This window comes from Caretta caretta, chromosome 27 (genome assembly GCF_965140235.1).
Source record: "Caretta caretta isolate rCarCar2 chromosome 27, rCarCar1.hap1, whole genome shotgun sequence".
Lineage (NCBI taxonomy): Eukaryota > Metazoa > Chordata > Testudines > Cheloniidae > Caretta > Caretta caretta.
This window is the reverse complement of record NC_134232.1, coordinates 11,593,359-11,618,687: the sequence shown is the minus strand read 5'-3', so window position 1 is coordinate 11,618,687 and position 25,329 is coordinate 11,593,359. Positions and strand designations below refer to the sequence as shown.

The following is a 25,329-nucleotide window of genomic DNA, read 5'->3' as shown; positions in this document are numbered from 1 at the left end:
AGCTGCAGATTTCTCTCCTTTTGTGGTTTTTTATGCAGCACAGAATATTCAGAACGGTCTCGCTCTGAGCCTGTAGCTTCGATTTAATAGTGCAGAGCCAGATCCTCAGCTGGGGACAATCAGCGGCTCTTGGATTAAGCCAGTGGACCGATCTGCTGAGGATCCGACCCATCTAGCTGAAAAAGAGCTTCACAGCTTGTCTCTTTCACCAACAGAAGTTGGTCCAATAAAAGATATGACCTCCCCCGCCTTGCCTGTCTAATATCCTGGGACCGACACAGCTATGACAACATTGCAAACCATGACATCTAGTGACACTTTATGTAGCAGCAGGGATCTCAAAGCACTTTACAAACGTCAGTTGGTTAAGGGTACTGACCTATGACACGCTACAGACCAGGAGGGCTTCTCACCCTATTTAACAGATGGGGAAACTGAGGCGCGGAGCAGGCAAGTGACTTGCTCCAGGTGATACGGCAATTGAGTGGCAGTTAGGAACAGAAGGCAGGAGGCCTGGTTCACTCCTCTAACCACCAGACCATGCTGTCCTCCGGTACATTTATAGCTAAAGCAGAGCAGGAGAGCTGAGTTCTATTCCCAGCCCTGCAACCACTTCATTGCGCGGCCTTAGACAAGTCACTTCAACTCCACAGGCCAGATCCTCAGCTGGCGTAGCTCCATGCATTTCAATGGAATTTCACTGACTTACATACACCAGCTGAGGAGCCAGCCCTCTGTGCCTCAGTTTCCCATCTGTAAAATGAAGACCACAGTCCTACCTCGCAGGGGAGGAGGGGTTCTGAAACTTAATGAATTAATGCTTACAAAGCACTTTGAGATCAGTGGATGAAAACACAATACAATAGTGCTAAGTATTAAGTATTAATAAGGAGCAGATGAATAGAGGCAGAGCAAATGGGTTCACAGCTCTTTTGACAATGCAAAGAGCAGCTTTCCCGTAGCTGCTTGTTTTCTCCCTTAACTAAACTTTTCACTGGACCCTCTTGTAAATGGTCAGAGATTTTAATCTTTGCCTCTCTCCCACACACATATACACACACACGCAGCATAAACACAGACGTCTAATATAAATTTTCCATGACACAATTAAGAAAGTTCATATCAACAACTATTTCCTCTGGGGCATTTACAAAAATAATAAAACAACAGAAACCGACTGAAATGGAAAGTTCAATTAGAAAACACTGAGTGCGCGTTTACAATTTTCTCTCTCTTGCCCCTTGTGTCCTGAATGAACTCACAGTTGTATGGGCAAATAGGAGGATCAAAACAAGCGTCTACTGGGGCGGAGATCACCTTCCAAACGCTGTGTGAAGAACAGACGTTTGGATAGGCAGTTTCAGAGGAACAGCCGTGTTAGTCTGTATTCGCAAAAAGAAAAGGAGTACTTGTGGCACCTTAGAGACTAACCAATTTATTTGAGCATGAGCTTTCGTGAGCTACAGCTGGTTTAGTAGACAGGGCACTGGACTGGAAGTGTGGAGACCTGGTTCTATTTCACTGGCCTCCTGTGTGAACTTGGGTAAGTCCTTTCTCCCTGTGCTTCTGTTTCCCGTAGTGCCCTCTGTCTGTCTTGTCTACTTCGAGTGTAAGCCTCCAGAGTACGAACCGCCGGTTACTATGTGTTTGTTCGATGCCTACCACTATACGCTACTGTAATCAAAATAATAATCAGAGTGATTTGCGAGTTATTGGTACCCAGTGATGATGAAATGCAGCCTCCCCTGGGGCGGAGGACGGCAGCCAACAGCATTTCACTGCACAGCACAAGAGAGGGGGCAAAGGGACATCAGGGCAAACCACAGCCCCTTGAGAACACGCCGTGGGATCTTTAACCTCTGTGGGGAACAAACAGGACATTGGTTTTGAAGATCCCATCTGCAAGATCCCACACACGAGCTAAACAGCATGGAGTCCCATGGTATCTGGCTCAGAAGGGAAAAGGGATGAGTCAGCACCACCAGGATGGGAACCTGGGAAAGACCCTCCTGGGCTGAAAAATTCCAAGGAGGTGGAAAACTCAGGGGGTCCGGGCTCGCTGACACTGACAGCAGTGGTTGGAAGAGCGTCAGTGTTTTAACCACTAAGGGCCAGATGTTCCCATGGTCAGCACCCACAATCGCCCGGATTTTGGAAAGAACTCAGCTCCCATTTAGGCACCACAGTATGTGGGGGGATTTTCCAAAGAGCCAGGCAGGTTGGGTGCCAACATCTGTTCAGAACCTGGCTGTCAGCGTCACACCAGGAGCGCCGAGCATTGGAAAATCTGCCCCTTATTTGGGTGCCTAAAGGCTGAGCTCAGGCCCAGAGGAGCCTCCAAGGTATTTAGACACCTAACTCCCATTGAATAACCTAAACACCTTTGAAGATCTGGGCCCGAGCTCTTCGGATTTGGATGTGCTGGGTTCAGCCAGCGCTCGGCAACAGGGACAGCGGGAGAGATCCTGAAAGTCGGCAGCCGGAGCGGGTTGCAGAGGGTCCCTGGGGATCAGGAAAGGGGGACAGCTGCTGTGCAGTCTGCGTGACAGCTGCCTTCCCCTCTGCATGGCCTCGGGGGACGCCGAGGGGTTTTTATTGACCGTCCCCTACTAACAACCTCGTTAATGAACCCTGCCACGACGTCCCACCCCGCAGCAACCGGCCTTGGCATCAGGAATCTCTCCCCTCCCAGCAGCTGCCAGCTGCAGGGAATAAACAGTCGGATACAAGTGACAAGTCACTTCCTCCCCACCAGGGCGTAGCCAGACGGAAAGTGCCCCCTCCCCAGACACACACCGCAGGGAGAACAATGGAAGGAGTGGGGCTGGGGGATAGACCCCCCAGAACTTGGAGCTGCCAGACACACCAATGAGCCTAGGGGTGTCCTACTATTGGGGGGAGGGGAGCCTATCAAGCTCCGTTCCCATCTATCTCCCCTCCCCGTTTTATGTCTGTTCCACCTCTCCCCCATCCCCCTTGTCTGCCTCCCACCTCCTTGTCATCTGTCTCTCTCCCCGCTTCCTTGTGGCCCGTCTCCCCCTCTTTGAGGTCTCTTGGGATCCCCACCCCTCCTGCCCCATTTTCACATGAGCTCCTGCTCTCCCTCCCCTGGGGGCTCAGAACCAGTCGCAGCAGAGAGAGACATCTTACGACTCACTTTCATGCACCCCCGGCCAGTATCGCTGGTGGCACGGGGCGGGGGGGAAGGGCTGGCCTGGAAAGAAGAGGGGGATACAGGCACCCCCACTCGAGACAGCTGTCATAGCTCAGATACTACGGTGATGGGCACCAGTGTGAGAACCCCGACAGACAGACATCAGGGTACATACAATGATAGCTAAACAGACAGACACCCACCATTCCTGGTAGAACTCCCCCTCCCTAATGTTTAGCCTCTCCCTTTGATCCCTGTTTCTCTGTCCCCTCTCACCCCCCAACCTCACCCAGGCTATAACAAGCTGAGGCATTGTATTTTCAATCTGAACACCCCAATCTCTGCCCCCAAGGTTGTTTCAGCACCCGCCCGTGCCCCATAAACCGCCCCCGTTCCACAACCTGGGATGGAAGCTCTGGGAGCCTCCCCCACCCTGCACGTCCGCACAGGCTGCCAGCCGTTCCTGATGCTCTGGGAACTGCAGACCTGGGAGGGATCGATGCCTCCGATTGGATTTCCCCCCCTCCCACAGCAACAATTGCTGAACGCTGCAGGCGGGAGGGGGAGGAGACCTAGCAAAGCGGGTCTGCTGGTGGCAGTAGGGGGATGAGCGGCCACATTTCAGCAGGCAGCCCAAGCCAGTGTTCTCCTGGGGGTGGGAGTGGGTCACTGGTATTGGGGTGCATGGGGTGGGGTGCACCATAGTAAGGGGTTGTGGTAATGGGAGTGATGTTATTAATAGCATCGCTAAAAGCCGAAGACCCAGTGTTCACCCTCAGCAACATCGGAACCTCCCCACAAGAGTGGATGGTTCAGACACAGGACTCCTGGCTTCCAGCCCCAGCTTCACGCTGACTCTCATTGATCAGAGGGGAAGTCACTTCATGTCTAAGTGCCTCTTTCCCCCAGCGGTAAAATGGGAATAACATGCCCTAGATTCAGAGTAGCAGCCATGTTAGTCTGTATCCGCAAAAAGAAAAGGAGTACTTGTGGCACCTTAGAGACTAACAAATTTATTAGAGCATAAGGTTTCATGAGCTACAGCTCACTTCATCAGATGCATGCCGTGGAAAATACAGGGGGGAGATTGTATGTATGGGCCACCACTGCCCTCTCCTGGATAGAAGGAGAGAAGTTCAACCGTGTGTCATTGGCCGTGTATTGCTAACACCCTGTGGAGGTTCTTCCCCCAGGCAGTAGACATCTGTACACACCAGTGACATTAACATCCACGATTCCATGGCCCCATTCACCCTGAAGGTTTCCCAAAGCTCATTACGCACCATGAATGCACACAGGAGCCCCTCACCCATTACTGAAATGCAGCCACCTCTGGGATGGACCACAGCAGCTGGTAAACAGCCCAAAGTAACAACAAATGCTGCACACTGCTGAGACTGCCAGGAGATCTAATGGGGCTGGACATAGCTGCCCAGTTGGATTATAAGTGCAAGCATCAGCAGACGGGGCACTACCTGGAGACACGAGTTCTATTCCAGTGACCTGCTGCCGGGTGACCTTGGGCAAGTCGCTTCCCTGACCCATGCCTCAGTTTCCCCTCCTGCCCTGGATCTGTCTTGTCTATTTACACTGTAAGCTCGTTGGGGCAGGTGCCTCTGTGTGCTGCACCTCACACAACAGGGCCCTGATCTCAGCTGGGGCCTGGAAGCACCTGGCAGCACGGGGCCCGGATCTCAGTGCAGGGCTGCTAAGAGCTACTGCGATATCAGTACTGACGAACCACTGACATCACTTCCTGCAGCACCTTGCTTTGGGCCAGCCCCCTCCCACCCTGCAACCCTGTGCCCATGGGAGTCAATCTAGTTAGGCAGGAGTCAGGAAGAGCAACACAACCAGGGCCTGCTGCTGTGAATGATTTACCTCTCACGAGGGATTGCCCGTGAAGCAGACATCTGACGTACCCCGCCCACGCCCCCATGCAGGGGAAAGTCTCTGGGGTCTTATTTTATCCTCTTTCCCCACAATACCAGACGCACTAGTATGGGATGAAGGAGGGAATTGCCAGCCCAGCCGGCCCCAGCCCCATCCTCCCTTGAGACCCTTTTCAGGAAACCTCAGCACCGTATTTCAAACCTGAGGAACAATCCAATCTGATCTCCAGCCCTTCCCGGAGCCCAGTCAATGGGGACAGCCCTAGACTGCGTGGAAGGGGGAGCAGGGAGTCTGCCCAAATGCCACCTGCTCACATTTTCCATCTGTGAATGCCAGCCCCGGTGCCCCCTCTTCCCGTCCTTCTGCAAGACGGGAAATGAGATCACATCCTGGCCATCAGTTAGCAGGCTAATCCCACAATGGACAAACTCCCTCCTCCCCGACAACCAGTCCACGCTTCCCCCGCTACTAATCATACCAGCATGGGCCCTCCAGACACAGAGCCACAAACACATGGGAAGCGCCTTGTTCTCTGGGTGATCCCTGTGCTGTACCAGGCTGATACATAGACATCTCTTCCCCTTTTCAATTCATGCGAATCCAGGAGCTTTGTGGTCATGTCTGTGGGGAGGCAGCATTGCCTAGTAATTAGAGCAGGAGTCTCAGAATTAGGACCCTGCGGTTCTATTCCCAGCTCTGTAAGACATGTGGCCTAGTGATTGGGGGGGGGGGGGGGGCTGGGAATCAGGACTCCTGGGTTCTTGCCCTGTGGGAGGGAGTGGGAGCTAATAATTAGAGTAGCAGGCTGAATGCAGGACTCCTGGGTTCTGTTCCAGACTCAGCCACTGCCTCGCTATGTGACCTTGGGTGAGCTCCTTCCCCGCTTTGTGCCTCAGTTTCCCCCATCTCTAAAAGTGATGAACCACCCCTTTATAAACACAGTTTTGGGGTCCCCAGTGGGGAAGTGGCTTGGTAAGTCAGACTAGATGACCACAGTGACCCTTCTGGCCAAGGCGATTTGATTGCTAATTAATTATCTCCATGACTCGCAGCCTTCTGATGGGTGCAGGCTGGGTCAAGGCCCTGAACTGAAAGTAGCTCAAGGGCAAGGCTGTGCAACACGGGCGATGCCCCGGGACCCCTTCCAGACTCAGAGGAAGGAGGAGACTAACACCCCCTCGCCCTCATCTCCCCGATCGGCACATGGCTTGGGGACGGAAGCAGCTTTGCAGCGTGTGGGGTCGGTGGGCTTCAAAGTGGCGTCCCACTGAATTTCCCAGCCATGAAGTCCCAGTATGGGCACAGAAAATACAGTAGGAGGGAGCTGGGTTGGGAGGTGTCGTCACGACAGAGAGTTACTTGCGGCTCGAATCTCTTTGCCCCCAAACACCTATCACTGTAGCCAAGCTGGGGACGTGTCCCCATCAGGGGGCTAGATGCAGCTATGGCAGGGAATGAGTGGCCTTGAGCTCCTAATGGATCTGTCCCATCTGGGCCTGCTCCTGCGAGATGTTGGACCTCTTGGGTGCTTGTGAGCATCACCTCTCCGGCACTCTACTCCCTGCGGGAAGGGGCTGGCAAGGGAGGACGAGACCCAGAGGCTCGCGTTCCCCAGAGCTGCCATCCCAGCACAGCCGGGTGGGAGACTCCGATTGCTCCAGGGCATATTCCCTCTTCCCAGCTCAGAGCCTCACCCTAAACCACCCCTCCGCACCCGCTCTCAGGGGCACTTCAGTCTAAAGCGTAACAGTGCAAACCCTCCTCCACCTCCTCCTCTTGCAGCTCAGAACATCCCAGGGCCCTTCTGAGCCAGGTGGCACCAAGACCCCAGAGCAGAAATATGAGACATACACAGTTTGGATTCAAGTCAAGATCCGAATTCAGGGTTTTGTTATAGCCCACTAGACACGTGGGGGTGCTGGGCACAGAGCTGCAGGTGCTGGGAACGCCTGGAATGAAATCTAGGGGAGTCCATGCAATGCCGCCCCGAGCCTGTCTTCCCCACAGGAGGGAGGGAGGTGGAAGCTGGAAGGTTTCTCCTCGGCAAGGACATTGTGGGTGGCGAGGGACGGAGTCAGGGTCCCTGCTGCCAGGCCGGGAGCGCGGAAAGAAGGGGTGGGGAACAGCTGACACTCGCATTCGGTGGAGAGAGAGAGAGAAAGAGAAAGGGCCCCCCCTAGTGAGGGCTCGTGAGAGGTGCCTGCCAGTGGGCAGGGGGGACTGGGATGGGAGGGGGATCCCACTCATTCCACGGGCACCTGGGGGATTTGGGCCCCCTCAGCGCTGGTTTAAGGCCATCTCCCGTCACTGGCTTTCCGCCAGGGCTGCATTTGGCCCCAGCAGGGTGGTTAGTTTGTTTTCTTCCAAATCCCTTTCCCCTCCCCCTCCTCCCTTTTATTTTTAGTTAATTTTCTCTTGGGGCCAGCAGGAGACTGAATCTCCAGGGGGAATAAAACCAGAGTTCCCGCCATCAGGGCGGCACCTGCTGTCTCAGCGGGGGCTCCTCAGGGGGTGGGGGTGTTGTCTGGCACAGCGCCCCGCTGCCCGTGGCATGGTGGAGGGGACACACCCAGCACATGGTTACCCAGTGGGGCTTTCTGCTGCTTTGACCCTGAATGTTGATTCCCCTCTGCTGATTGGCTGTTCGCTTCCACCCCCCCCCCGTCTGCTTCAGACTCACTCCTCCCTGCCCCCTTCTTGCCCCCACCCCCGTCATTCCAACCCACCCCCATCGCCAACTAATTCCCACACCACAAACCCCTCCCACAAATCAAAGGGAAACAAGCCAACACGACATGATGGTTGCAGCCCCTTCTTGCCCCTGCTCGTATGTTATACCCTATCTCCCCAGCCCTGGGTCTGTCCTGTCCATTTAGATTGTAAGCCTTCTGGGGCAGGGACTGCCTCTCAGACCATGTCTCGACTAGGAAGGCCTTGCCAGTGTAGTTATACCGGTATACTATCCCAGCAAAGCGCTCCTCGTGTGGACACAGCTTATACCAGCCAAACTGAGCCCCCCTGAGTGGAATGGGCAAAAGCACATTCCGATATTAGCTGCATCCACACTGGTAACTTTTCCCAGCACACCCATATTGGCCAGGGATCACACACCTCTTCATACCCCGACCCACATAACTACACTGGCAGAAGTCTGTAGTGTATGGACGTACTCTGCTTGGCGCCCAGCACAATGGGGCCCTGATCTCCAATCCCTAGGACTTCCTAGGCCCTATGGGAAACAAGCAAATAGTTAATACGAACAACAGTAGCATGCACAGCTGGGGTTCCACGGCAGGGAAGCCACCAACTCTCTCCTACCTCTGCTCCCACAGCAAAGATGGTTATGGCTAGTCAAGATCAGAAGCCCCTGTTGTGCTGGCAGCTCTACAGAGCAAGAGACAGTCGCTGACTCAAAGCACTTGGGTCGTCGAAATAGATCAAACAAGTAACGGAAGGATTATTAGCTCCATTTTCCAGATGGGGAAGTGAGACCCAGAGAGATGGAAGGCAGATTTTCTAAAGAGCTCAGCTCTCATTTAGGCACTTAAGATTTGCAAAAAACCCCAGCACCCAATGGGCTGAGCTTGTTTGAACATCTGGGCACTTATTGAAGCATCAAGGCAGTGCTAAGCGCTTGTGAACGTTCTGGCCCGCGGTCACTAAAACTGAAAGAATTCTTTAAAATCTCCAGCCTTGCCAAGACAACAAACGCTTTGCCGACACAGCTGCACCACCAGCGCTGCCCGGTGTAGACGCAGCGTTTGCTGACCGTGACCGCTCTTCTGGTCGAGTAACACCCCCTCCCCGAATGACATTAGCGATCCTGAAAAAAGCACTCTTCTGGCAGGAGCATCTGCTCTGGGGGTTCTGTCAGCAGAGCTACCTTGGCTGGGGTGTGGGGGGTTTCACACCCTTCACTGACATAGCTATGCCAACAAAACTTTACAGTGTGGGCCTGGCCTCAGTTACCAGCTAAACTAGGCAAATGATGCAAGGTAAATTTCACGTTAATTCTAGTCAGTTTCTCTTTGGGGCTCTTCTGCACTATAGCGGGGGTAGCATTGCTTGAATGTAGGGCCTGAGAACCAGGAAAGGAAATGGACTAGAAGCAATAATGAAACCGAACAGCTTATTCTGAAAACTTTGCAGGGGAATATTTGCGTATTCAAATGAAACAAAAACTGTTTACCCTGGATTTTAATGAATACTGTTTAAAATTAAGAAAAACAAAACACAGCCCATCAGGATACTGTCACTTTTATACCGGCCATAGCTGCGTCCACACTAGAGGCAATAACAGTGGAGGTGTTTCAGTAGAAAAATCACTCCCCCGACCGGCTTTAAATCCGTACAAAAACTACGTGTGGAGAAGACCTTAGAGGGGAATCCAGCCCTTAAACCAGATCCTCCATTGCCCTGCGTCTTCCACAGTCAGTCACACCATTTATAACAATCTGCACTGGAATAAGCAGCAACGCAAAGTTAGCCAGTTGAGGCCAAGCCCAAGTGCGGGAGATATATAGGGTGGGTTGATAAAAACCACCATGCCTCATCTCCGCTAGGATTTTGCAGGGAGCTAGTTACATCAGTGTAAAAGCCATGCCTTTTTCACAGTGAGGAGAAAGCCCTAGGTCCTCTGTGCAGTGATTTACACCTTGCACAAAGAAGGTGTAAAATGGCACCAGATCAGAATGACAGGTTTCAGAGTCGCAGCCGTGTTAGTCTGTATTCGCAAAAAGAAAAGGAGGACTTGTGGCACCTTAGAGACTAACCAATTTATTTGAGCATAAGCTTCCGTGAGCTACAGCTCACTTCCTCGGTGATCAGAATGGTAATCTTCGCCTTGCGATGGTTCAAATAATGACACACGCCGCAGGTCGGTGGACAGTCAGGCCCGTAGGGGGAGCGTTTCAAAATTGCCTGAAGGATTTATTCACAGATTCCAAGGCCAGAAGAGACCACTGTGATCATCTCATCCGGCCTCTTTCATAACACGGGCCAGACACCTTCCCTGAAATAATTCCTGACTGAATTAGAGCATCTGTTTTACAAAAAGATGGTCAGAGCACAGTTCCCAGTGAATGTCATGGGGACACAGGCACGTTTTAACATCTCCTTCTGGGGGAACAGAATAACACATTGGCTGTCTTAAGACATCAATTCAAGAAACAAACTGGATTTAAAATAACTTCATGAAAATAGTGGTCTGAAAAATTGTGTGCGCACACGCGTGTGTGCAGGTGCGTAAAAGTGTAAGTGTAACAAACCCTAAATTTGGATCCAGGCTGTTTCTCTACAAACATCTAAGTAAGGATTCTGATCTCCCTTACACCAATTTGATACTATTTAACTCCACTGGGCCAGACTCTTAGTGGGTGTCAATCAGCTATGCCAATTTACACCAGTGGAGAATCTGTCACGTTGACTTTAATGGGGCTGATTTACAGTAGCGTGACTGAGGTCAGAATCAGGTCCCTAGTGTGTGGTGAGTCCTTTCTCCCAGTGGGTTCAATCCTGCAAGGCGTAGAGCGCGCTGGCCCCAATCCTGCCAAGCACTTAAATCAATGGGACTATTCCAGTGCTAAAAGTGAAGCTTGTGCTTCGGGGCAGGCAGGATCGGATCCAGAGCGCTCAGCACCTTGCTGGCGGAACCTCACCGGAAAAATATCCCTGTCGAGCCCGAAACAGGAGACGCAGATGGGGTGTGACCCCCAAAACACCCAGAGGCAATTTGAGACAGCTGCGCAGCAAGGAAAGAGTTACCATGGCTCCCTCCCCCGTCCCTTCCTCTCAGCTCAAGAGCTCAGCCCACATGGGTGACTATGGGAAACTCGGATAAACAGGAGAAAACCTGGCTGGCAAACCTAGGGTCGGGGCTCTGCTTGGCACCTGAGGGCCTGGAAGCCCGAATGGAAGCCTCTTAAAGGAACCACAGTGAGGGTCCTAATATGAAAAATCAATAAAGGCAGAAGCAGTCTGGGGGTGGAGGGCGTCTTCCAGCATTCCCCCCGGCCAGCAAAGTTACAGACACGCTGGGGAATGAAAGGCCGAGCCCAGCTGCTTTATGGGGGGGGGGGGGCAATTTGCTCATGGATTGGGGCATTCCTAAACGGAGGCGTTTTCGGGCTAAAATGGCGCCACCTTCCCACGTCGCGGGGGTGAGCGGGGGACGCTCTGCAGGGACTCCAGGAGGACGGAGCCCTGGGAACATCTGTTTGCTCCCTGGCAGCCTCAGAGCCTTTCCACGGCTGCCATCAGCCATTTCAATTATTAGCGAGAGACAACAAGCAGGCCCGGCCGGAGTCCAGGGCTATCCCTGGCCGCGTTATATCACAGGATAACGCACCCCCAAGCTGTCCAATCAGCGAGCGAGCCACATGCCAAGCTGTTTGATCTCACTGCCTAAAATTAACATGAGCCCCAGCCAACTAGGGCAAAGGGAAGGTGCCAGGGCGGCCCGATGGGGAACTGCCCTGCAGCGCAGCTGGGTGGCGGGGAGGTTATTTTTCCACCCTGGAAAGCAGGCCCTGAGACACTTCCAACCGGCGGCAGGGGAGCTGGGGAAATGTTAGGCTCTAAGCAAAGGGAAGCTGCAAAGGCCGGGACCAGGGATTCTGTGAGGGTCCCAATTAGCCGACCCGCATGGGCTGCACCTTGAACCTTTGGGCAATCAGAAATCAGCAGAAGAGCGTATTGGGCAGGTGTGGGGGTCCAGGTCCTACTGAATAGGCAAGAGCTGCCCTATTTGTACACGAGCACAGCCGGTTTAACCTGCAGCATCCCCCTGCTATCCCAGCCCTGAGTCCCCCCGAATAGCTCTGTTAATGCCCTTCAATCCCAGCCCACAGCCCTCTCTGCTCTTCCAGCCCCATCTATATCCCTCAATCCCCATCTGCAGCTGCCCTGGGCTCCTCCCATCCATCTCTGCTGATGCTCCTCAGTCCTGACCCACGGCCCCTGGGGCTCCATCCCAACTCCCCTGCAGCACCTCAGCCTTGACTGCACCCACACACATCCAGGGATGCATTGTCACACAGTCCGCACAGGCCGGTTCACGTAGTCACACATGGCAAGGACACATGTTCACAACCATGCATACTCACACACACAGCTTCCCAGAGCGTCACACACTTGCACATCACATCTCCTTCTACACGCACACGCAATACACGGGATTTCACCAACAGACAGTGGGTCAACACGCATACAGCACGCCACACACAGGCATGTTCAGAGGGCCCTTGTGCAGGTGTCATGCATGTGCTGTACACACAGGCTCTCTTTCTGTCCTCACACACACACACACACAACCCTTCTCACACTCTCCCACCCCCTAAGGCTTTGTCTTCATTGGGGAAAGAGGTGCGATTTTTAAATGCGGGATCATTAACATGTTAAAATCCTGATGTACACAGGGCAAAGGGTGATTTTAACACATGTTTAGCTGGCTAAGGTAAACCCTAGAAAGAACCCTAAATGTTGTGGACATAGCAGACTCAGATTTAATTCCCTGATCACGGACTTCCTAGGTGACCCTGAGCAAGTCACTTAGCCGCTCTGTGCCTCAGTTTCCCCATCTGTAAAATGAGGGTGTTAGCACTGCCCTGCCTCAAAGAGGTGCTGGAAGGATAAATACATTAAAGATTGTGAGGTGCTCAGAGATTATGGTAATAGCGGTCATATAAGCATGATAGATAGATAGAGACAGCGTACAGTTTACTGTCAGGGAGCCTGGGGTACCAGAAGGGCAGGCTGGGTAGAGAATAGAGCAGTGAAGGCCTGGAGAGCTGAGAAGCTGAACAGCTGAAAATACACACACCTGCCTTCAGGGTGTGGGAAGGAGATTCTAAGACTCCATCATAATTACGTTGGCCCATAGAACAGGCTGTCAGGAGAATGCAGCAAAAAAATCCATCATCAAAATTAATCCTTGATGAATTGTTCACCAGCAAGAATTTGCCACCAGGTGCTACAGTGTGTGGATGTGTGTTGTGGCGTGGGAGGGAGGGAGGGGAACCACGGGGATGTTACCCAGATGCACTAAAGTAAACGTTGCTGTAGATTCGGGTCCAGACGTGCCATGAAACGCTCGGGCCTCTGTGGTTAGGGAGCCTGCCCTATCCGTTCTGAACAGCTCTTTTATCAGTGCTAGTGTTAAATGGCTGCCACAGTCCACCCCAGAAGTGGATGCAATTCAGTGGGAAGTGAAGAGAGAACTCACGCCAATCGAATCAGCTGATCGATACAGCACATAGAATGTGTGCAGAGGGGAGGGGGAACTTGGCAGAAAGGGGAGAGGGGGTAGAGAGAATCTGATATGTTTGGGCAGCACAAGGGGGCCCCAACCTGGTTTCCTCTCTAACAACTGCTGCAACATAACAGTTAAATAAGGATCACAAGAAGAGAGAGCATGGGGAACTTTGACTGACATGCACTATGTACGTGTCAGTCATCATCATTCAGAGCCTTCACTCACTCCCTTCCGCCAATTCGAAAACTCACTACCAATAACACCAGAACAGACTGATTGGCTTTGCTGCTACACGCAAGCAGCACAGCTCAGGGCAAGGCAATCCGGCAAACCAGGAACGTTAGAGACGTCACAGCCCCACAAGTGGAGCCGGTTGGGACTCGGACTCTCCGGTTCTGGGGAAATTCTGACCTTTCGAAATCTGGTTTGGTTCCGAATCAGAAGGAAAACTGGCAATTTCAACATTTCCTGCAAAACGGAACTACCAAAAATGTGACTCCAAAACCATTTCACGTAGAAAAAAAATGCAAAATTTCATGTGGAAGCCAATTGTGGGTGCAATCGAGACGGGTCCACGCGACCTTTCAGTTTTGACAACCCTGAAGGAAAACTTTTGTAGGAAAACTTCCAACCAGGTTTTCCTACTGGGCACTACCAAGCCCATGTTCACCCTCTACAATGACACTTGGAAGAATTAGATTTTTATCAAGAAACATGAATTTCGCCATACGCCCCCCGCCCCCCCAAGGAATAAATATTTCCAGCAATAATAACGGACATTCACAGAGGGACAATGGAAGAAGAATACGGCTTGAGAACTTGAGTTTGATGTAAGGACATTTACGTAACGTCTATTTTGGCTCACGACGTTTGGAATTTGTGTTATAAAGCTTTAACTTTTGTAATCTTAATGTCGGCTGCCATTAACTGTTGCCTGACTCTCCTCTGCTGCCTGTGGAAATATACATCAGTAAAAATAAAATAAAGTGTGAAGATAAACATTGATACTATCAGTCAAAATTGAATTCTGCCAAGCCGACCTACCTGAAGAAGAGCTCTCTGTAGCTCGAAAGCGTGTCTCTCTCACCAACAGAAGTTGGTCCAATAAAAGATCTCACCCCCCCCCCCGCCTTGCCTTTCTCATATTCTGGGACCAACGCGGCTACAACAACATGGCAAGCCTATCAACTGTCCTATTCTCTGCATCTAGCTTTCAATGTTCCAGGTGATAGTGATTTTTCACCTTAACACATAATTCCTACCTCTGTCTTAGGGGTTTACGTGGCTGCCGTGGCCTCATCCAGCTCACTGGCAGGCAGTTTTCCTGATATTCAGCCTGAGTACATCTAGCAGCCCCAGTCCCGGCGCAGGGCACCATTGTGCTAGGAGCTGTACAAACATGGACAGTCCCTGCCTTGCCCTGTTACAATCAGAATTTTCCTTTTCTTAACTGCCTCCTGTTTCTCCCAGTTACAGGCTCCCAGAGAGCAATTCTGTCCAATGCCCTCCTTGGGCAGCCCTGGGGACAGTGGAGCCCTGGGTTCTAATCCCACTGAGCCCCTGCATGTATTTGGGCACGTCATTTCCCCTCTCTGTGCCTTGGTCTCATCACAAGAGGGGAAGAATGCTGATCTACCTCATAGGGGTGCTGTGTGGCTTGGGGCTGAGATTTTTAAGGGAACCTAAGGGGGTCAGGCTCCCAATTAAGTGGGAGCTGGAATTCCCTTAGGCCTTTTTCAATCGTGAGCACTTTGAGACCTCTGGATGGGGGTGCCAGGAGCCCAAGGTGTCACTGCTGTAGAGGAGCTGAAGCGGGCATCGGACTTGGCCAACGTTCAGCCAAGCCATACCGGTTATGGGCTGGGTTCTGCTCTCAGTTACCCTGGCGTAAATCCAGAGCGAGCCCACCCAACTTCCCGGTTTACACTGAGCACAGAATCCAGGCCAGGGCTCATCCTATCGTCCCTCACAGGCCAGTCCCTTTGTCCATCTTCAGGCAGGTGCCTGCCTGTCTGATCCCTGGGATAAGAGCCCACTGCCCATGCCCGATACCCACAGCCCTGAATGCCCCACCACTGCCCTTCCCCCGTCACGGGGAACCCTTCGCCTCCCGCCTAGCGGCTCCCAGCACTCCAAGGATGAAAGCACAAATTTCTCCTGCTTCCCAGGTGGCGTGGGAAGTCCTGGCTATACCTGCACCCGGGGAAAGCTGGGGTGCTAGCTGGGATATCTGGGGGGCTCCCAGTGACCTGACCACGCCGCCATGCCAGGGCAGTACCCGCAGGGCAATCGAGCAGAACAGAACAGGGGAATATGAAGTGCAGCAATACAAGGGATTCCAACTGGCATGGGAGGGATTGAGCGGAGGGACACCCACGGGGAGGGCGGGGACAGGGGCAGCGGCAGACAGGGGCATGGCAGAGTGGGGCGCCTTCGGATTTAGGGAGGAGGGGGGATTACTGTCCTCCGGATTCGGGTGACGGGGTGGGGGGCTGCCTTTCATCCTCCCCACTCCCCTCACAGCTTGTTCCAGCCGCGGGGAAGGTTTTCAGGATTCATTCAGCAAAAGCAACATATCGTGAGAAGAGGGAGGGGCTGATGCCCCCCCCCGGCTCCCCTTCAAACCCACACTAACAACCCCCTCCCTGCCAGAAACCCAGAGATCCTACCCCCCACCCCCACCAAGGAGACTCCCCCACGGCCGCTGTTCTTTGCCCCACCCTGCTTCCATGCGGAGACAGGCCGAGAGAGGCTCCATCCTGCCGCAGACGCCTCTTCCCACATCCCCGCCCCCCACCCCGCTGCCACAAAATGGTGGCGGCTGCCCCCCCAACTGCTGAATGTGGAAGTACCCCAATCCCCAGAGCCTGCTCCATCGCCCCACAGCACCCCCTGGGGACAGCACAGATGGGACACACTCGCCAGGGTGGCCCAGGCTGGCTTTGGGCAGGGAGAGGGACCCCTCGCCCCACTCAGCTGTGGGGCACAACTCGGTGGCAGGTGCTTCTCTCCCTCGGTCTCCTCCCATGAGCCGCCAGAGACGGAGGCCAGAAGTCAGCCTGAACGAGGCCACGACCAGGAGCAACAAGTGCCGCTTACTGCAAAGAACTAACCCAGAGCAACCAAAGGGTGGGTGTGCGTGCATTGTGGTGGCCTCCTTTCTAATCGGTGTGACCACGTTTCTATATGCAACAAGAATCTTTGTCTAAGGGGTGTGTGGATGTGCCTTACAAGGGTCTCTGTCTCAAGGTTGCCAGGGACGGCTGTAGAGGACGAGGGTCTCTGATGGGCATGAACGGGCGCATGTGCCTGTGTGCAGTGATTGTGAGGGTCTCTGGCCAGTGGGCTCAGATGCCCGCAAGGCCTCCCTGGCGAAGCATCCCCAATACCGGGGCATCTCAACAGGAAGTTTCCCTGGGTACCATGCTGACTGTCCAGCCGTAATTCCCAGCATGGGGTCAGGCAGCCCCTGGCTAGGTGAGACCAGGAGGGGCCACTCCGAAAACAGCTCTGCTCTCTTCCCTCACCCCTCCCTGGCCCCTCCAGGAGGGAGAGACAAGTGGCAAATCGTGGTTATCTGAAGCATCCCCCGTGCCCCATGACCCACACAGGTCCGGCTAAGCAGCACCGTGTGACCCACGTGTCTCACAGAATCCCTGGTCTGGACCATTCACCCAGAGACAAGCAGAGGGCACATGGCCAGCTGGCCGGCCGGCCTCCCTCCTCCTCCACCAGGCTGGGATTTTGCCTGCACAGAAGCTGAGCTAGCAGCGAGGGGATGTTTATACACCCCTGGGCAGCCAGTCCCCTTCCTTGTATTGACCCCCAGCCCCCCCTTCGCTGACACCTCGCTCCCTCCCCTCATTCCCATTCCTCCCTACACCCCCTACCCACTCCTCCCTAGACAAGCCCCCTCCATGTCCCACACCCTCCCATCGCCTTCCATGCCACCCCCCTCGATACCCCTCCTATACAACGCCCCATGCCCTAGCACCTCCCTATACAAGCCCCACCTCTACTCCCCTGTCTGTACCCCACCCCTCCCCTCCCTCCATACACCCCTCTTTTTTTTCCTCTTGATCTTTTTTTATTATCATTGTAATATTCTCTCTCTGCCACACACCGGCTGTGTTCCCCCCACCAGGAGGGGTGCTGGGGGGGGGGGGATTGGACCAAGCACCAGCCTCCTCTCTAGACCCCAGGGTGGCAAAGCTAGCCTGCATGGCATACAGGAGCTAGAGATCAGTGTCCCCTTCTGTGCCCCCCCCCCCACCTTGCAGAGCGCTGCACCCCAGCCCCCTTGTCCACAGCTCGGCACTCAGCCCTGGCATGGCTCTGTCCTGACCCCACCCTACCCAATCCAAAGCCCCACCCTATGCACAGACCCCCCACGCACACACAGACCCCATTCAAGGAGATCCCCCATGCATAGAGCCCCACCCTACACGCAGTCCCCAGACCCCCAGGCACAGAGCCCCACCCTATGCAGATCTCAGACCCCATTTATAGACCCCAGACCCCCATACACAGAGCCCCACCCTATGCACAGACCCCAGACCCCCAGGCACAGAGCCCCACCCGACACACAGACCCCAGACCCGCATTCACAGAGCCGCACCCGACACACAGACCCCAGACCCAGGTTCCCTGCAGAGACTCCCCCCCCCACCCCATGCACAGAAACCAGGACCCCACCCCACGCACAGACCCCAGACCCAGGCTCCCTACACAGAGCCCCACCCCACCCCACGCCTAGATCCCAGCTTCCAGCCCTTACAAAGACCCCCACCTCTTCCACAAAGCCACCCCCGCCCGGCTCCGTTGTGTGCACGAGCCTCCCCGGGAGGGGCCGCGAAGCCGCCCCCCACCCCCCCGGCGGTGCCTCCTACCTGCTCCATGCTGCGCCCCTCAGCGCGCCCCCAGGCCAGGCCGAGGAGGGGGGAGGGCGGGGGGCAGCCCCCCGGCACGATCCATGTGACTTTCCTATGGCAGGTCCCCCGGAGCCGGCCCGGCTGCGGCGTCTGCTGCGAGCGCCCGTTCCCCCGCCGGGCGTGTGTCTGTCTGCCCGGCCCCCCAGCCCATCCCCACCCCACCCCGCGTCCCTCCTCTTCCCCTCCCCGGCTCAGCCTGGCACAGCGGTCACAGGCAGCCCCGGCAGCCGCTCGGCAGGGTCATGTAAGCCCTGCTCCCCCCCCACACCTCCGCTACTGGGGGGGGCAGCCCCTGCCCCTGCCCGCCCCACCCCTGGGCTCTCCACCCGCCCTGCCCCGTGCGTGCCCTGCCCCTGCCAGCCCCACCCCTGGGCTCTCCACCCGCCCTGCCCCGTGCGTGCCCTGCCCCTGCCAGCCCCACCCCTGGGCTCTCCACCCGCCCTGCCCCGTGCGTGCCCTGCCCCTGCCAGCCCCACCCCTGGGCTCTCCACCCGCCCTGCCCCGTGCGTGCCCTGCCCCTGCCCGCCCCACCCCTGGGCTCTCCACCCGCCCTGCCCCGTGGGTGCCCTGCCCCTGCCAGCCCCACCCCTGGGCTCTCCACCCGCCCTGCCCCGTGCGTGCCCTGCCCCTGCCAGCCCCACCCCTGGGCTCTCCACCCGCTCTGCCCCGTGCGTGCCCTGCCCCTGCCAGCCCCACCCCTGGGTGGCGGGACCCATGCCCCTCTCTATGCTGCAGCTCCCCCATCCCCAAAACTCTCCGCCCCCTAGCAGCAGATCCTCCCCTTTGCCCCCCAGGTTACCATTATTTCCAGGCCCCCGTCTCTCCCGGCCCGGGGAGGGCTAGCCGGCCATCCGGCTGGTTGGCCGCTGTGGCATGTCCTCATGTGACTCTCCCCAAGGCGGAATTCCCAGAGCAGTGCCAGGTCCAGGAGTGGGAACTGCAAAAGCGTCCAGGGAGACACAGGGAGATTTAACCCTCTCTGGGGCCAGGCGCCCACACCTCCCCCTTGCCCTGTCCCCCAGGCAGCAGGAGGGGTGCGCTGCCGGCAGGCTGGGCGTGATCTAGGCCCGAGCCTCTTCCCCGGGACAAAGGCAACATCGTGGAGAAGAGGGGGCTGAGCCCCAGTGTCTTGGGAGCAAGTTGCCTGCCCTGCCCTGGGCCAGTGGGAGATGCTGGGGGAGACTCAGGGGATATTGACTGGTTACCATCAGAGAAGTCCCACAGCAAGGGAAAAGGGGGGGCTGGGTGTTTCTCCATCCAGCTGTGTTGCCCTTCACTTGAGTTTTGCCAGGCATGCCTCACATATGTAATTCCATCTCCAAGCAGGGGTGTGGGTCACTGTCACTCTCCCCATTTTTCAGGAGGGGAAACCGAGGCACCGAGCGGGCCCATGACTAGCCCAAGGCCGCGCACTGAGTCAGTGCAGAGCTGGGGATAAAAGCCAAGGATCCCAGCTCCCACTCAGAACCCAGGAACCCCTAGTTCCCTGCTGAGCCCACTATCCCCACATGAACCTTGGTTGCCTGTGGGGAAAGGGGAGGGAGGGGAGTATGAACTTGGTTTCATGCCGACTATCTGCGACACCAGCAATTATCCTCCATGAGTAATTTGTTTGCGGTGCGTGGCATGGAAGTCATCAACCCCCTCGCTGAGCAGTTGTAAATATTTGCTTGGTAGCAGCGCCGGTGCCAGAAAGATTTGTGTTATTTGGAAATTCCCGAAAGTCACAAAAACTTGGTGCAAGCTTTGGCATCTGGTGGACGAGGACTCAAGCGCCCTGGGCTCTGCCACTGCCTGACTGTGTAACCTTGGGCAAGTCACAGCCCTGCTCTGTGCCTCAGTTTCCCTCCCCCACCCTTGGTGTCTATTTGGACTGCAAGCTCTCCGGGGCAGGGATTGTTTCTCGTGGTTTGTGCAGCAGCGAGCACAACAGGACCTGATCTCGGTTAGGGCCTTCAGATAATACAGACACAGCCTCTGAAAGGGAAGCCAGAAAGTGAGCACCAACCCCCCTAGCTGAATCTAGCAGATCTCAGACCTCATTTATAGACCCCAGACCCCCATACACAGAGCCCCACCCTATGCACAGACCCCCAACCCCATTTGTGCACACAACGGAGGCTCGTGCACACAACAGAGCCGGGCGGGGGTGGCTTTGTGGAAGAGGTGGGGGTCTTTGTAAGGGCTGGAAGCTGGGATCTAGGCGTGGGGTGGGGTGGGGCTCTGTGCAGGGAGCCTGGGTCTGGGGTCTGTGCATAGGGTGGGGCTCTGTGTATGGGGGTCTGGGGTCTATAAATGGGGTCTGAGATCTGCTAAAAAGGGTGAAGTTGGTAGGGTGGAGGGCAGCGCCAGGAAAACCTGATGCCACCATCAGCCTTGGCTTTGTATCTTCACCCAGGGCTCCCATCCATATCAGAGTCAGCATGAGCCACAAGCGTTGCCATGTAGGAGGCAGGGGGCCTGGAGGCAAGACTTCGGGGGTCTATTCCCTTTCTTGGGTGGGAGTGTGTCATAGTGGGTTAAAGAGGAGGGCATGAGTCAGAACTTGGATGTACTGCTCCAGTCTGTGATTAAGTGGTTAGAGCTGGGGACCGAGAGGCAAGACTTCTGGGTTCTTTTCCCAGCTCCGGGACAGAGTCCAGCCTTGTGATTAGAGCAGGGAGGACCAAGTGTCAAAACGCACAGGCTCTCTTCCCCTCTCTGCAAGGAAGTGTGGTTGAGTGGTGAGAACACAGGTGGGGAAGCCGGACGCCTGGGTTCTTATTGCTGGCTTGGTGTGTGACGTTAGCAAGCAGCTGCCCCTCTGGAAAACAATGGCTCCCCCCACTTGCAGGGGGTGCTGTGAGACTTAATTGAGGAATGTGTGGAAAGGGCTTGGCAGTGGGGTAGAGGCCCAGAGCCACCCAGCTGCAGAGTGAGATGGGGGATGAGGCAAACTTCTTTCAGAACTAGTCAGTTGATTTTTTCAGTCAACAAAGAGGGTCCCGGGCTGCTGGCGTGTTGATGACCAGCCACAGCACCTGGGCACCGAGAGAGCAAGCTCTTTGTGTGAGGATGCAGCCATGAATCGGTGCTAAGTATGCACCAGAAATCGAATCGGGGCTTTAACTCTGAGTATCCCAAGTGATGACCGTCCGCAAAGTCTGCACTAGATGAGGGGCAAGGGGGAATTCCTGTTGGACCGGAACATGGGGAAGAACCAGTACAGGATTCCTGGGCCCACTTGGAACGGGCTCCGGGCACGGCCGCGGGAGAAGAACCAGTAGTGGATTCCTAGGCCCACCTGGAACAGGCTCCGGGCACGGCCGCGAGAGAAGAACCAGGACTGGATTTCTGTGCTGTTTGGAGTGATCTCTAGGTGCAACCAGTGGCATTCGAGTGGCTGCCAAATGCATTAGCAATGATGAGGCCTTTAAACCAGAGCCCCGAGACCCATGCCACCCTCCCCGCTGCTGACACTGGAGCAGCTGCAGCGCGATGCAGAGCAAACAAGCCGGGTCTGCTGATTTGCTCTGAACACGCTGGGCCATGTGGGCAGATGTGCTCCAAATGTACCCACGGCATTCCAGCCGGGAAGCAGCCTCTGCAGGCCCCACGTGAGGAGCCATGTGAGAGGCAGTTCTCTGCTAGCCTTTCCTGGCCCTGGGGTGGGCTCCAGGCCCCAGGGCGAGTGTGACACCCATCACGGAGTCAGGAGGGAGGGAATGGGGATGCTGCCCCTCGGCACCACAGGGAAAGGGAGTGACAAACCCTGACTGTGTTCTCACACACAGTGTGTGTCTCTCTCTCACACACACAGGGTCTAACACAGATGTACGCTCGCCCACACAATCTCTCTCTCTCACACACACTGCCTATGAAACGAGCCCAGGCTGGACCAACTGATCCGAACACTCCTGAGACTCAGGGAAGCCTGGCTTAGATTCTGATCTCATCCGGGCTCGGCTCTTTGCAGTCAGGGCTTGTTTCTAACCCAGACCCCCGGGATGGGAGAGCCCGGTGACCGGGCTGGCCGAATCTTCGCTATTTCTCTGCCCCAGCCCAAGTGCCAGTGGGCAGCTCGGAAGCGTTGGCCAAGCTGCTCTCCTTTGGTAATTTATTTTGCTGTTTCCCGGAGCTGTTCTAAGTGCTGGTTTGGCAGGGGATTCTCTGCCAGGGCTCAGCCTTTTGCAGTCACAGAGGGATGGGCAGAACCAGGGAACGGGACGCAGCAAATTCCTCACTGGCACAGGCGAGCAGAATGTCACAGGCCAAGCCAACTCTAACTTTGCCTCGACACGGCCCTGCGTTCACCGAGGCCCAACCTGTTCCACACCACAGCAGACAGGAGAGACGGGCTGGTGGCTGACGTGCAGGCGCCAGGAGGCCTGGGTTCTCCTGGCCTTGCACAAATCACACAGGCTGATCATTTTCAAAAGCGGCCACTGAGTTGGGGAGAGGGGGCACAAGGTTTGAGGGAGTCCAACCTGGGGACTGATCTTCTGGAGCGCCCCATAGCCACAGATCAGAGCAAAACCCGGAGACTCGCCCCTCTTCTGAACGATCAGGCCCTTCTGAAGCATCTCAGTTTGGCCACCCAGAGGCAGTGGAAAATCTCAGCCAGGCTCATGGGCGTAAACCATGCTGGGCACTGGGCATTCACAGCAGCCCAGCTGCAGCGGGACCTAAAACCCCCTGCCTAGACAAAGCCTGAGATCAGAGCAGGTCGAGAGTGAGCCTGAGGGTTTCAGAGTGGGAGAGGAAGGCAGCTTTTGCCAGGGGACTGACCGTATGTGTGTAGAAGGGGGAACGTGTCATGGGGCAATCGAGGGATGGGTGACCAAGCTCAGCAGTGCAACAGGGAGGCGATTATGCAGCGGGCATGTGCAGATGATAACGCAGAGCAAGGGGAAGCCTATGAGATGCCAGCTGGAAGAATGCGGCTTTTGTCTCCCGGCTTATCTGGCTTTGAACCTCCCCAGGAAACGGGGAACTTTGCCGCTTCTGGATGCTAATGAGAGGTTAAAAATAAGATCAGAGCCAGGCGGCCACGTTGGCAGTTCTATACGGCGGGGAGGGAGTGGAGAGGTCGGGCCGCGCCTCTGACAAAGGGGGCTTTATAGCGTGTGCGTGGGGAGGGAGAAGGGGGCTGGAATCCAGGGAAGGCTGGGTGGCTGCGATGCTGCGGGTAGAAAGGTTCCTTCTAGGCAGTCAGGGTGGGCACCAGCAGCTGCAGAGTGGCCTCCTGCCCTGACCCTAACACCCCCTCTCCCCCCAGCAGCATGCAGGGGTGCCACATTCTGCTTTTCCTCCTTCCTTGGCGAGCGGCCTGGTCGCTCCCTGTCTCCAGGTACCAGCGAGGGTTGGGCATGGTTGTGTGCCCACCAGTGCCCACGTGGCATTCCAGGACAGCTGTTGGGAGGCAACTTCCCACTGCCACCTCTAGCCCGTAAGCATCACCTCCCCAGCTGGCCAGGGCTCCAAGCACCCGCCCACACAAGTGGAAGAACTTGTGGCCCACTGGGGCTAGGACCATTTATACCGGCTGAAGATCTTCCCTTCTCTTCCTGTGCCAAGGAGCCCGGATGCTCACCCGACCAGAGTCATGGCAGCCCGCCTTTTCCAGCCCCCTTTGAGCCTCCATGGTTCTAGCTTTGGGTTCAGAACTGCCGCCCGTCACTGGGGTATCTGGTCCCATTCCACGTTGCTAATAGCCACGCTCCTAGGGGGGCTAGGTGGACACTTGCTTTTGGGATGCTGCATGGGCAAGGGGGCTTTGGGGGTGGGACGAGGCAGCAAAGCTGTATCGGAGGGGAAGATTTTACAGCCTTTCTGAACCCGGCCGGATGTCGCCCGCTTCCCTTCCAGAGGCTGATGAGACGACTTCACCCTCTGCTCCCCCGGGGCTGCAGGATGGGCCCCAGGACTGCACCCGCCTGAGGGGGTCATGACAGGCGATGCACTCTCCAGCATGCTGGGATCCCAGCCCCACATTGGGGATAAGGACAGTTACAGGTTCCTGGCTGGCTATTAGTTACTGGCTAGCCTACAGTGTAGATTGTATGCTCCTTGGGGCAGAGGCCGTCTTTTTTCTCTGTGTTTGTACAGCACCTAGCACAATGGAGTCCTGGTTCACAAGGAGGGATCCTATGTGGAACCGCAATGCAAACAGTAAATAATAAGAATGCAGGGATTGCAGGCTTACCCGGCTCAGAGACAGTCCCCGGTGGCTGTTCCAGTCATGGCACTGGTAGCCTCGGCTCATCAGCTACCATAAATCTACCCCAGCAGTCCAGGCACGCTCCAGAGTCACCAGGAGATGTTGGTAGCTACATTGCAACGGTGCCCTGTACAGGAGGTTGGTTTGGTTTGTTATTAAATTGGGCGTGGGCCCTATTTCATCTGTCTTCACCAGGGTGGGTAAAGGAAAGCTGGGGAATAGGTCCTGTGTTTCTGCTTGTTTCTTACTTTAGAACCATCCTCTAAGGGCCCCAGAGCAGGAGTAGGGGGCCTTCCCTCCCTCCCTGTCCTGGAGTGGTGGTGACTCTTTAACCACAACAGCTTTTCTCCAAAACGTCCATTAGGCATTGGAGTTGAGCAGGCCTGGCAGAAAATCCCTGCTCAACAGCTCAGCCTTCAGTCCCTTGTGATGTCCCCATTCCCTGGGTTCCCCAGCTGGCCACAGAGCCGTCTGTTCCAGGAGCGCTCTGGCCAGGTACGTAGGGAAAGAGTTCCCAGAGAGGTGGCACCCAGGGGCAGGGCTGAGGGATACGTTCCACCATTCCTTGCTTTCATGGAGTGTGAATGGCTTCCTCTTGGCTGCGCTTCGCACCTGCTCTGGCCTGCTTCCCAGCTAGACAAGGGCAGGCTTCCGCGTGGGAAAATGAAGTGGGGGAAAAAAAACCCTGATCTTGCGGCTGGCCAGGGGAGAGGTGCGGAGCCCACTTTTTGTTGACATGATAAAGCAGCCAAAAATAAGGGCACAGGGTGAATGCTCCCCACCCCCCACCACACACACTCCTTTGCTGGTCACTTTGACAGGCTCTGCCCCTGCCTCGGAGCCTACAAATCCTACAGGAAGGTATTGCAGCCTCCCCGGGCCCCTGCACAGCGTGCTACAT

At 55.6% G+C, this 25,329-nt stretch overlaps 1 protein-coding gene across 1 annotated transcript in view; it reads right to left on the bottom strand.

The window, feature by feature from the left end:
* ARHGAP23 (Rho GTPase activating protein 23) overlaps positions 1 to 18,355 on the bottom strand; it is a 132,743-nt gene extending 114,388 nt beyond the window's left edge. The window contains exon 1 of the mRNA XM_075123678.1: positions 18,188 to 18,355. Within this exon, the coding sequence (XP_074979779.1) occupies positions 18,188 to 18,196 (9 nt within the window). The 5' untranslated portion in view covers positions 18,197 to 18,355. The remainder of the gene's footprint in view (positions 1 to 18,187) is intronic.
* Between the last annotated feature and the right edge of the window lie 6,974 nt (positions 18,356 to 25,329).